At 33.8% G+C, this 13640-nt stretch overlaps 1 protein-coding gene across 1 annotated transcript in view; it reads right to left on the minus strand.

Moving 5' to 3' along the window:
• Positions 1-414: 414 nt before the first annotated feature.
• The window catches only part of LOC136025286 (uncharacterized), a 35278-nt gene continuing 22052 nt past the window's right edge, over positions 415-13640 (minus strand). Inside the window, exon 4 of the mRNA XM_065701172.1 lies at positions 415-6508. Within this exon, the coding sequence (XP_065557244.1) occupies positions 6178-6508 (331 nt within the window). The 3' untranslated portion in view covers positions 415-6177. The remainder of the gene's footprint in view (positions 6509-13640) is intronic.

The following is a 13640-nucleotide window of genomic DNA, read 5'->3' on the forward strand; positions in this document are numbered from 1 at the left end:
TTGATTGGCCTTTTACACCTACGTTTATTAAATGGTATTCTTTTATCAAAATAAAAAGTTCTAATTTCCAAACAAAATAGAGCAGTATTCGCAAGCTAAACTATAAGTTTGCTTCTTTTATTTCTAAGCTTAAAAAACCTATAACTATTAAAAGGAGTGTGCCATCCCCTCACTTCCTTCCCTTACTGTACTCACCATTACCGCATGCTTATTGTGAGCCATTTTACTGAAAATAGCAAAATTTTTGGTGGTATTTTCAAATTTTGGGATTATCCTCCCCCTTCCTCTCTGGCGAAATCAAAATCTCAAGGGTATGTCAAGATGGAAATTTTAAAGCTTCGTTGGGTACAACATAACTAATCTCCATAGTTAGAGGAACTAGTAGAACAAGAAGAATTGCCTCAAACACTATGAGAAATTTTCAAACACTATATTTTATATTGATGCGTAATTAAATACATCCACTTAAAATTATTTAACGTAATTATTTCAACACTTTTCCTAAAAAAAAACTACTCGATGTTAAACTTTTACAAAGGGTAAAACATTTAAGACACTTGTCTTATTGACTAGCAGATGTGCTTGTATAAATTGCACTTTTTTATGTCATAAAACTCAAAAGCGAATTTATCTGAGACAGGCTATAATTTTAGGACACTACACTATAAAAAAGAAAAAAAAATATTATTTCACACCAATGGGAACATTGCATTCGTTAAGTTTCGTTTATCAGAGAAAATAATAATTTTTTTGGAAATCTGGAGGCAGAAATAGCTGGACACCCAACTTTCCGCAGCTATTCAAGTGAAGTAAAATGTTTTGTTGCATGCTTTAGATACAGTTTATAATGGTTATACAGTATAATGGTTATACAGATAATACAGTTAATAATGTTTTGTTACATGATTGATAAAGTTACAGCTTTATCAATAAAGTTGGAAATTAGTGTCAACAATATTTTTACTTTTATTGATTTATTTTATTTATTGCATTATTTTACTGAGTGCAATGGATAATTTTGACACCAGATATGTATATGATAAAAACGTACACAAACTCTAAAAAGGAGGATTTTTAAATAACAAAATTTGAACGGCACTAAAACCAAATATTCATTGGAAATTTGGCCTTCATATAAGAAAAAAATAGTTACAATTAAAAACACAAATAGAATATTTAAACACAGAGTAGCTTTTCTCACATTATCAAAAGCAGGTAAACCAAGTGCCATATTTAAAATTCTTTTGAGCCAAAATTCCTCTCTCTTTTTACTAAAAGTTTTTTTTTTTTAGAACCATGTGGTAGAACCTAACTTTTCTTTCAATTTACTCATTCAAAATTTCACACAAGTAAAAATGAAAAAAAAAGGTTTTAAGAAGATGTGACTAATTGGGATTCCTTACAGGCATTTGTTTATGACAGATCTTACGAGTGGACTCTTCAGTGGTGAACCAATGTAATCAAAATAAAATACATTTTTTTTACCGTGGCAGAATAGGAAAGTTTTATTTTTTTCCTTCTTTGACCAAATTTAGTCCAACGGCAACATTGACAACACATCGACAAAATGATACCACCATGCTAACCAATATTTACGAATTGGAGCCAACCCTAATGAGAGTGGGACTGCCCGCACCTAAACCCTCAGAACTGTTGTAATATCAGTTTAATTTCAATATCAAAGATTATTTTCTTAATAGTATGGGTTTTATTTGTTAAAAAATAGACAAAAATAATAACAAAATAAAAATTGGACTGATATGACGTATTGAAACCTTAAAAGGGTAGTTTAAAACTTAAATTTACTGTTTGTTTTATTTTCTATTCATCTTAGGACTTTCTTACTTTCTTTGCCCATAGAAGAATTTTCTATCTTTATGATTGACTTGCTTTTCGTATTTCAATTTCGTTCGTTTTAGGTTAAATTTATTCATTCATATTAATTCCTGTTCATTTTAGATTTAATACTTTGTATCATTTTTGGCTGTAATATTGTCTGATCCCCATTCTGTAGACCTCCTTGAGTATTAACACTTCTTAATTCGTCGACAGACAATTAAAAAAAGAATAATAAAAAGAAGTTTGAAAGGAAAATCTTGAAAATGAAAGTTTCAAATGACAGAAAAGTTGTGTACTTCCATTCGAGTTATAAAGGGAAGTAGATTTTTTATTTTTCTAAAAAGTTTGGTTGAAGATATTGCTTGGACTGTTTTTCCTTAGAGATTGTAATGGGTCTAATGACAACATTCAAAAGTTGATCTGTAAGGGGCCCTTGGGCACTTTCAATGTGAAATGGAAAAAAAGTGGCAAAACTAGATATTATCTATAAAGGTAAGCAGATTTTTTCTTAATTTTCACTTATTTGTTCTAATATTAAGTTTAAGTTTTCCTTTGAACTTCAGTGTTCCAATCTAAATAATAAAAAAACTACCTGAAACATGGTAAAGCTATGTTTTTTTTGCATCCTATTTGGTTTCTGATGTCATTTGGGATTTCTTGTAATGTCCGTTTCAAACATTTTCAAAAACTGCATCCCCAAAATTCGTATGGAAAGTAAGTAACATTTTCATGATTTACAAATTTAAAGGCCCCCAAACTCAATAGAAAAGTACTGGCGCACCCTTACAGACTACATCCTTAATTGAACCAATAAATAATTCTTCCTTTTGTAAGAATTGATTGGTTAATTAGTTCATCTATGTGGAAGCTTAAGCCAGTAAAAAAAAAAAAAAAAAAAAAAAAAAAAAAAAAAAAAAAAAAAAAAAATGTTATGCTCGGCCTGATTGGTTATTCTGCATCGAAATATTAGCCAGTATAAAGACAGAAGAGATTTGGAGTCACCACACTGCTTAAAAGCAGTCCTCTCTTCTCGTGGACTCTTTACGTGCACATTACAGCAATAACAGTTAAATCATTTACTACAACATTCTGGGTATAAAATAAAACTTAACAGTACAAATAAAATTTATGTTTGAATGTCAAACTTTGCACAAGATTTTCAGTCATAATTAGTCTAGACCTTTGTAAAACAAAGATGATAATTCAATTGAAAAAGGCAAGATATTCTGATATATTTGTAAGAATATTACTGAGGTAAGAGATATTATTTGCATGGTGCAATATTATTTCCGCATTAGGATTCTTTTTTAATATTTGGCGTTCAAGAGAAAAAGATAATGATAACCGTAAAGGAAAAGAAAAGAAATAGAGGAACAAATAAATGGCCAAAGTTATAGAATGCATCACATACGCAAGTACAACCATCCATAAAATACCTTTGTTTGGCAATCTCGTTCCTGAAGTTGAAAACGATAATGCAAGCAATGACAGTCCCTTTAAACTTCACCGACTAATAACATATACCCAATACCATAAAATAAAACCCGCACGATGAACTTAACCTAAAGATAAATAGTAGAATTTTCTAGAAAACAGACAAATTTACAAGAAAACAATTTATGTTACAAGTCTTACAATCTACTATAGTTACATACGAAATCAAAATTGTGTTGTTTCAAACAGGGCTTTCAATATCTTCAAATTTTGGGGATTTCCCCAAAAATCTGTGTGTCTCCCCGAAGAAAAATTGGTTTCACTAATCCCCCAATTTTCCCAGAAAATTCTCAAACCACGTTGCCACCCCTAGTGATTTATCAGCGACTATCCACCCCTAGTGAATGCTACAAGGTTTTCTCATCTTTTTCGGTGGAAAAATTTGTTTCAAATATGGAATGTAATAAGATTTAGTTGGATAATGAACATCGACGGATAGAAAAAATTGTTTTGAGAGCTGGATCGAAAGTATAAACTCTGTTTCCTTTGGCTATTTTTAAGTTTCGGACACACTATATTTGTGTTTAACACATAGTGATTTTGCAGATTTATTTTAAGTTATAGTAAGCCGAAAATCTGATTATTTTATCTTTATTCAGCGTTCAATATTCTATATAAATACGGCAGTCGTCAAAAAGTTTATGGTAACAAACTGTAGAGAAGGAGCGAAGCTGCTCAATAGTACACGAAACTCAAAAAAAAAATTATATTAATAGTTTCATCAAAAGAATTAGCTTATTATTTATGTTGAATCCAAATATATAAGCTTCATTATATTCAGTATCGGATTTTCGCAAAAGGAGATGAATAATCCCCAAAAGTCAAAGAATCTTGTCAAAAATCACACCATCCGATTCAGTGCATCAGACGTCCTTATTGTAGAGGTTTGAAGCTCTTATCTGTAAAAATATGGAACTCCATATTTTGTCAGAAGAAAGATCACGGGTGCTTGTTTATTATTATTTTTTTCTTTCTTTTCTCATGGACTGTCAGGGGCTATCATATACTGCCCTTTTCATGGGACAAAAAAGATTGGAGGAGAACTAGACCCGCCTTCTACGCCCCTTTTTCACAAAAAAATTGTCTGATCAAAGTTTTGAGATATACATTTTATCCAGCATAGTTGAGATATCTAACAACTATCCCTTTGGACACAACGTGACACTCACAGACCCTGGGGTTGGTCTTTAGCATGTAAAATTTGCCCAAGATTTCTGTTTAATATTTGTTATTTGGAAGTATGCGTATATTTTTCGAGTGAGGAGGGTGGAACTTTCTGTTAGAGGGATTTTCCGTCAGGAGAATTTTCCATGGGGAAAGAATATTTGGTGGGAAAAACCTGTCAGGGGGAATTTTACCCGTGGAGATGTTCAGGCTAATTGTTTCTCGCAGGGTTGAGTTTCCTGACATTATTTAAAAAGTAAACAGACATGCAACCCTCCTCATACATGTAACAATTTATGTTCGTTTTAATTTTTTATGTTGCTCCTTAGTTTCAGTTGAAAACACTTGTTGTTTATTTTTATTGAGTTCCTGGCTTAAGTTCATGTCCGCTTGCAGAGGAATAATCATTTATTCGGTGAAATTATACACAAGTTGCTGCTTTCTGTGCAATTACCGCCTTTCCGTACTTTATTGCCATCTCTCTAAAATTAAGCGTCATAAAAGCCTCGTCTTCGGGCTAAAACCATAAAGTAACAAAGATAATATAATGTAAAAGCTAAAGTAATCCAGTGCCAGAGTATATTTAAAACATTTGTCATACTTTGAAAACAATTTTGAAATTTTGACCGCAATATCAGCAATAAGGGTTTTTTCAGCTAGCAGTCCCTGTCCCGCCATTTGGCTCTAGAACCCACTTTGTCAAATACTTGATTCCCCATGCGATTTCAAGTCCTGCCAGAGCCTAAAAACGAAGCTAAAACCAATTTAAGTGTCCGGATTTTTGTAACGAAATTCCGTTTCATGTTTGTCACAGAAAATTCCTCGAATTTTAAAGACTTGTTCTCATATTTTAAGAGTCGAGAGTGAAAGCGCTGGTTCCAAAGTAGTATAAGACCAAATAAAATAATTATTAAAATAATGTAACGAAAGTGTAACAAATGGCAAATGAAAAAGAATAAGAAGTTCTGGGGCTTATATATATCCGATATTTTCTTTAAATCTATTTTTCCAGTGTTTCCTTTCATTTTCTGTATAACTCCAAAGGATCAAAATCTCTTATTTCTCCACTAGAAGTACCATTGCTCTTAAAAATCAAATCTGATTATATACAACACAAAATCAGAACATACATATAATCTCTGTGCAACCTTGCTTCCTTTTAAAAGCTATAATCCAAGAAAATACACATTACACCTTAATGGAATAAAAATTTTATAAAGATAAACGAATTCAGTTGTGGGACATGTCTTGCAACAACAGATTTTCTCCTCACTAATACGACATAGTCTCGATTCTGCCAAAGAATAATGTAGATTTTTCATCATGAGATGAAGAAACCAAAAAACACCAAAAATTCTCGTCTGGTTTGCAAATAACTATGCTGCAAGTAAAATTTGCTTTTCCCATATGCTTACCGCAATTCATTTGTTGTGCAGTCAAAAAAGATTTTAAGCTGTCAAAACAAAGCTTTTTACTTCACTGTTAGGTTGTAGCATCACCTATTATATAATAAAGCAGAAGCTCCAAACATGAGAAGACAACATTTCATATAAAAAATAAGTCAAATCTAGCTGCTGTATAATATCACAATTAGAAAAATCACTTTTTTTAAAACCGCAATCAATCGGTCGAGCACTCAGATAAAGAGCTTGAGCAGTAAATTGACAGCTTCTCACTAAACTAGCAAGACACATTACCAAGCAGGGCTGCGAATAATGCAGCTCCTCCAAATATGAGATGAAGACATTTTGTGTAGAACATAAGTCCATATCCAGCTCCTTTATAATACTGCCATAAAGAAAATCGGTTTGTCTGATTTGTACTGTCTATCTGCTGAGCAGTCAAGAAAAGAATAGTTCCAAAATGTTCCAGATACTCCTGATATTCGAGTATTCTATCGTTCGAAAAGATCTCTACGAACCTTGGTAGATTGAGCTCAGGAATATTAGGAATATTATTGACTTCAGGAGGTGACTTTTTTTCTGGATTTTGGGTGGTATTGAGACTGTTGCTGGAAAAAAAAATCAATTTTAATTTACTATTTAATCCGTTTTTAACTAAAGTTCAGGTTATTTAACAGCTATTATAAAACTAAAAAATTAATATTGTAGTGCTATTGATCTCTCATTAACCATATTCTGAAGTTATGAAAAGTTTACCACATATTGAAAATTTTTTTTGCTTTTCTTAGGTTTTTCCAGAAGGTTGATTTTATATAGTTGGTTTTGATTGTTTCGTATTGATGTAAATTAGATACTATTTAAATCTATTTTTATTGTTACATATCATACGGACAGATTGGTTTATCTCTTTTACTTTCTTTCTACGTTATGCATAGTTTTCATTTTTTTACACTGTCTCTTTATTTTTTTTATCTCTTTATATTTGCGCTAGCTAAAACTTATTTTATACTTACCTATTTTAGAAGCTAATTAAATGTTAATTGAAATTTACAAAAAAAGAGAAATATCTTGTCAGAAAGCTTCTTATAATAAAAAGAAAAAAATAAGCTTGCATGAACAGTAAGTCTAGAGGTGAGGCACGGTAAGCCATCTTCAATAAAAAAGTCTATTAACTGTGTAATAGTTATCTATATACAAATTGTACTTTGGATTCGACTGTTATTGTTATTATTAGCTAGTTGTCAAAAAGTCCATCGTAACAAACTGCAAGTAGGGAGGGATGGAGCTCAGTAGAAGCCTGAACACTAAAAAATAGAATTGTGTTATTAGTAGATACATCAAAAAAATTAGCTTATTATGTTAGTTCTAAATATATAAGATTCATTAAATTTAGTGTTACCAGTCAAAACCCACGAGCCTAAAAAAATTTGAGTGACTTTCGTAAAAGGGGGAAAATAATTCCTAGAAGCTAAAGAATCTTAATGATAATTACACCAACAGATTCAGAGTATCAGAAAATTCTACTGTAGAGGTTTCAAGCTCCCATTGGCAAAATTATAGAATTTAGTTTTTTTTTTTTACCAGAAGAAAGATAACAGATGCGCGTTTATTTATTGTTGTCGCGGAAAAAAAATGCACGGAGGATAGGTTTCAGGCTTGATTTGAAAAACCATCAGATATTAAAATCTTCTTCAGAAGAAATTGTGCTAAGAAAAAATTTCGGCAGGAATCGTCCGCAAAAACTTTTCCAGGTGGAATTTTCAGTGTGAATGGAATTGTCTAGGGGAAATTTTCCTGGTGGGGTGTTTTAAACTGAAGTAAGTTTTCCATCCAGGGAATTTATTGAGAGGAGAAGGGAATATTCATGGAGGGGAGGCAAATATCCTGGCATTATTAAAAAATGGTCAGAAATTAAAAAAAAATAAGTTCTTTCAACTGAAAGTAAGAAACAGCATCAAAACTTGAAACGAACAGAAATAATTACATATATAAGGAAGTCATCCCTTCTCATTTCCTCGCTCTTTGCTCTTTTATTGTACCAAAATACAACTTGAGATCCATAAAGCACAATATTATATCAAACTCCTTCGATGTATTAATTTTTTTCAAATAAAATCAGATAGTGAATTTAAAACTTTAATGAAATTATTCAGTATGCGAGGGGACTACCCCCTTCTACAACGACCAGTTTTAGCACTAAATCTTCTTAGTGTTTTAAAGATACTTTTTGCATCTATTTTGAATTCTTCAAGAGTCAATTCAAAAGTCTTTGTCTTTGAGCTGGTATTCTAAAAAAAAATATTGGGAAAAAATGGAACTTTAGAGTAAAGAGAGGCTTAGCAACGGGTAGTTCCTCTCATATAAGGCTGCCACCTACTAGCTTTGTGCGCTGCTATCTCTTTAACGAACAACTTTAAAGGTAACAATTTTGAATATCTAGAAACACCCTGAGTAATAAACTTTTATTTATATATCGTAATCAAAACTGTGTTTTTAGAGTTTCCGTTTCCACTGAAAATTTCAGTTCTGAATTTCTAGTTTTTTATTACGAGTTCTTTGATCTAATGCTCAATTAAATGTAAAGGATGACTACTTCCTACATCAAACCTAAATTTAATTTTAATTTTAATATTTATATAACAATACAACGAGAATTATATTCATCCCAGGGAAAGTTCTCCCATACGAAAATGTAATTGGACGGGGCTCTGAAAAATATACCATTAATCATACGATAATTGTACCCACGGTTTTTAATGTGAATTCTTCGAAACAATATTTTTATAGGGATGCTTTTACTGGACCCCAACCGGTTGCAACAACCCGAGAAAACAGGAAGACACTAAATAATGTGGATTCCGATTTCAGTCTCAGTGACAACACAGATCCTGGTAGTACTTACAAAACCCCTTTCTAAGAAAATTCTGCTGGGGCTTAAGACACACCCTTCCCTCGTCATCCCTCTTTCTTTGTGCCCGTACGAATGTGAATGTAATATTATTTATCATATAAGAAAGTTTACCTTGAATAAAAGGGAAGATATCAATTCCCAGCACTAGGCATAGTCCAAAAATATTCTCAGAAATCAAAGAGAATTAGAGATAAATTTTATTCCTAATCTCCCAAATGATCTTCTATAATTAGCTGAGCTTCATGGGTAGCTACGTAACTTGGGTGTAAAAGCGTGCTTTTCAAAGTTTCAAGCAGAATCCCCCACCTACACAAAGATCTAGCGGTCCTTCTGTATCATGGCTGGTGTGCAATTATACATTACTGTATATAATTCAATGAAGCCTCAAGTGAATAAACTTAATCAAATGAAACTTAGCCTTTTTTCCTTTTTTGTTTAACTACATACACCTTAAAGAAATAATGTGCCATTGTGCGGCATTATTGAACATGTAAAAGCTACATGTAAAAGCTACAATATACAGTTTTATTGAACATTTTTAATTGATTGATTATCTTACTAATGTTTCGTCGATTACTTTTTTGCAAACTTTGAGCCAAAATTAACTGTTTGTGCCACGAAATGGGATAAAACACCTCTTTATAAAAAAAGAAAATGTTTTTTATGATGGACAGTGAATATCGATGAGACTGCTCTCGATATTCTAGGAGCATAAGTACGAATGCCCGTGAGGAAAAAAACACCATATAAACGAACATGCATCCAGGTTCCTTCTCTTAATAAGAAAAGTTTATAATAAAAAAAAAACTACTTTTTTAGATGAGAACTCGATCCTTCTAAACTAGACTTCTATAATTACCTGAGCTTCATGGGTAGCTGGGTAACTTGGGTGTAAAAGCGCGCTTTTCAAAGTTTCAAGCACAATCCTCGACCTACAAAAAGATCTAGCGGTCCTTCTGTATCATGGGTGGTGTGCAATTATACAATTACTGTATATAATTCAATGAAGCCTCAAGCGAATAAACTTAATTAAATGAAACTTAGCCTTTTTTTTTCCTATTTTGTTTGACTACATACACCTTGAAGAAATAATGTGACACTGCGCGACATTATTGTACATGTAAAAGCTCATTATACAGCTTTATTGAAAATTTTTAATTAATTGACTATCTTACTAATATTTCGTCGATTACTTTTTCCCAAACTTTGGGCCAAAATTAACTGTTTGTGCCACGAAATGGGATAAAACACCTCTTTATAAAAAAGAAAAATGTTTTTTATGATGGACAGTGAATATCAATGAGACTGCTCTCGATATTCAAGGAGCAGAAGTACGAATGCCCGTGAGGGAAAAAACACCATATAAACGAACATGCATCCAGGTTCCTTCTCTTAATAAGAAAAGTTTATAATAAAAAAAAATACTTTTTAGATGAGAACTTGATCCTTCTAAACTAGACTTCTCTGATGTGCAACTGGATCAAATTTTCTGAGATTCGTAGCTTTATGTGAGCCCTTTTCAACTCAATAAACCTTGTATATTGGGAATTGCACAAACTGTCATCATAGTTTTCTTTTTAAGTGAGGGATCTGGTTACTATTAGCACAAGTCACTCTTTACTTACAGTTTGTTGGCAAGAATTAAAAATGCATATAAAACCCAATATTTTCTCTTAAATATTAATAAAAATAAGTTCCTGGGAACAAAAGTCTCCTGGGTAACTTCCCTTCTAGGAAGTTTTCCTTAGGCCCTCATGATGCCTTCCTTCAACCTCTTTGGGCTTGGCAAAGCATTTTTAAAGGATCAGTCAAAGCCCTCCTCCCTCAAATGCATATAAAACCCAATAGTTTCTCTTAAATATTAATAAAAAACAAAGTTCCTGGGAACAAAAGTCTCCTGGGTAACTTCCCTTGTAGGGAGTTTTCCTTAGGTCCTCATGATGCCTTCCTTCAACCTCTTTAGGCTTGGCAAAGCATTTTTAAAGGATCAGTCAAAGCCCTTCTCCCTCAACCTACAACAAGGCCTAACGGCCTTCTTCCATATTAGGTGATACACAATTATACATCAAAAATTCGTGGTAACGAACTGTAAGTAAGGAACGACCCGGCTCAATAGTAACTGAATCTATAAAAAACGAAATGTGATACCCATAGATATATAAAAAGAATCGGATTATTATGCTGATTTCAAATAACTCACTTTCATTAACTTTAGCTTTACCCATCAAAGGCTACGAGCCTGAGAAAATTTGCTTGATTTTCGAAAAAAAGGGAAACACCTGCTAAAATTTATAGACTCTAAATAAAAATCCCACCATCAGATTTAACTTATCAGAGAACCCTAAAATAGAGGTTTCACTATCTAATCTGCAAAAATGTAGAGTTTTGTATTTTTTGCCTGAATAAAGATCACGGATGCGTATTTATTTGCTTCTTCTTCCAGGTTTGATCGTATCGACCCATTGGTCTTAAAACATCGGGAAAAGTTTGAATGGAAATTAAAAGCTCTAATGCCCTTTTCAAGCGACCAAAAATATTAGAGGACAATAAGGCCCCCTCCCCTACTCCTCTCCTCCTTTCAAAAATCGTCGGCTCAAAATTTTGAGATAATTATTTTGTTCATCGTAATTGAAAGGCACAAATAACTGTGCCAAGGGGTGCTTGGGGGGGGGGGCAGGAAGCACCCCCAACAGCTAGAATATATATATATAAAAATATAAGTAGTTTGTGTGTTTTGTGTTGACTGACGTCATGTTTGTGTATCGAATGACGTCATTATAAGGATTGAGCATTATGCCGTCATGAAATTGTTTGTTGACTCACTTTATGTTTGTCGATTGACAAAATTACAGACCGGGGCACCGGGACACAAATGACGATCGGGACACCGGGACGCAGGGAATATAAATGACGACCGGGACACTCAAAGAGAAATTACAGACTGGGACACCAGGACAAAAATATCGACCGGGACACAGGGAATATAAATGACGACCGGATAACAGGGATACAACTACAACGGGGACGACGGGGGGCACAGGGGAGGATATATAAATGACGACCGAGACACATGGAATGTTTAATTAGCAATCACCATCAACAAAGCTCAAGGGCAATCATTAGAAAAATGAGGTATAGATCTGAATACGCATTGCTTTTCCCATAGACGACCGGGACACAAATGACGACCCGGACACTGGGACACAAATAACGACCGGGACACAGGGAATATAAATGACGAATGGGAGACAGGGACACAACTACAACGGGGACACCGGGGCACAGGGGGGATATATAATTGAAGACCGGGACACAGGGAATATTCGATTATTAATCACCATCAACAAAACTCAAGGGCGATCATTAGAATAATGAGGTATAGATCTGAATACGAATTGTTTTTTTCCATGGGCAACCGGGACACAAACTACGACCGGGACAAAGGGAATATAAATGACGACCGAGACACTCAAAGAGAAATTACAGACCGGGACATCGGGACACAAATGACGACCGGGGCAATCATTAGAATAATGAGGTATAGATCTGAATACGGATTGTTTTTTCCATAGACAACCGGGACACAAATGACGACTGGGACACAAGGAATATAAATGACGACCAGGACACTCAAAAAGAAATTACAGACCAGGATACCGGGACACAAATGACGACCGGGACACAGGGAATGTTCGATTAGCAATCACCATCAACAAAGCTCAAGGGCAATCATTAGAATAATGAGGTACAGATCTGAATACGGATTGTTTTTCCCATGGACAACCGGGACACAAATGACGACCGAGACACTAAAAATAAGTTGTTTGTGTGTTGTGTGTTGACTGACGTCATGCATGTTTGTCGACTGACGTCATTATAAGGATACAACGACAACCGGGACACCGGGACACAGGGAATGTAGATGACGACCGGGACAGTCAAAGAAAAATATAGACTGGGACACCGGGACAAAAATGACGACCGGAACACAGAGACATAACTACAACGGGGACGCCGGGGGATATATAAATGACGACGGGGACATAGGGAATGTTCGATTAGCAATCACCATCAACAAGTCTCAAGGGCAATCATTAGAATAATGACGTATAGATCTGAATACGGATTGTTTTTCCCATGGACAATTATATGCCAGGTAAACCGAATTGACAGGTAAACCTGACAATCTGAGTGGGGGGGCCCACAAACTAGGTGTTGGGGTGGCGATATACACAGACAATGGGACAGCGAAGAATGCTGTATATTCGCAAGTTTTACGTAGTTAAAAACACACACACATATATATATATATATATATATATATATATATATATATATATATATATATATATATATATATATATATATATATATATATATATATAAGAACAGCCTCACCCTCAAAAGGCCCTGTCAAGATTGTGGCCTCTATTAGGTTTTCCATTGTTTTTTTTTACGGCAAGTCGAGTGCCATTGCAAAGCTTTGGTGGGTTTATATTTTTTAAAAGTATTATTGGTACGCCTATTTTTAGTTGTAGCACGTGTGGTGGAAACCCTGAAAGATCTATGGAATTTAAAAATTCAGATGGATAATTAACCGCTTCATTTGGTTCCAAAACTGTGTCGACTGACTTGTAAAGGACTGCCTGGTCTCGAATCTTGGTCAAAACAATATTGTTGATTTCGTGGACGTCTATATTTTTGGGTGCGAGAATCGCTCTTTCACTTAGCCATTTATTATTTTTATAATTTTTTAGAATATTCGGAAATACTTTTTCAATCAATTCATTTTTGGACGTCACTAAATTACAGAAATCAGAAGGTAGTTT

Source organism: Artemia franciscana, chromosome 3 (genome assembly GCF_032884065.1).
Source record: "Artemia franciscana chromosome 3, ASM3288406v1, whole genome shotgun sequence".
Taxonomy (NCBI): domain Eukaryota; kingdom Metazoa; phylum Arthropoda; class Branchiopoda; order Anostraca; family Artemiidae; genus Artemia; species Artemia franciscana.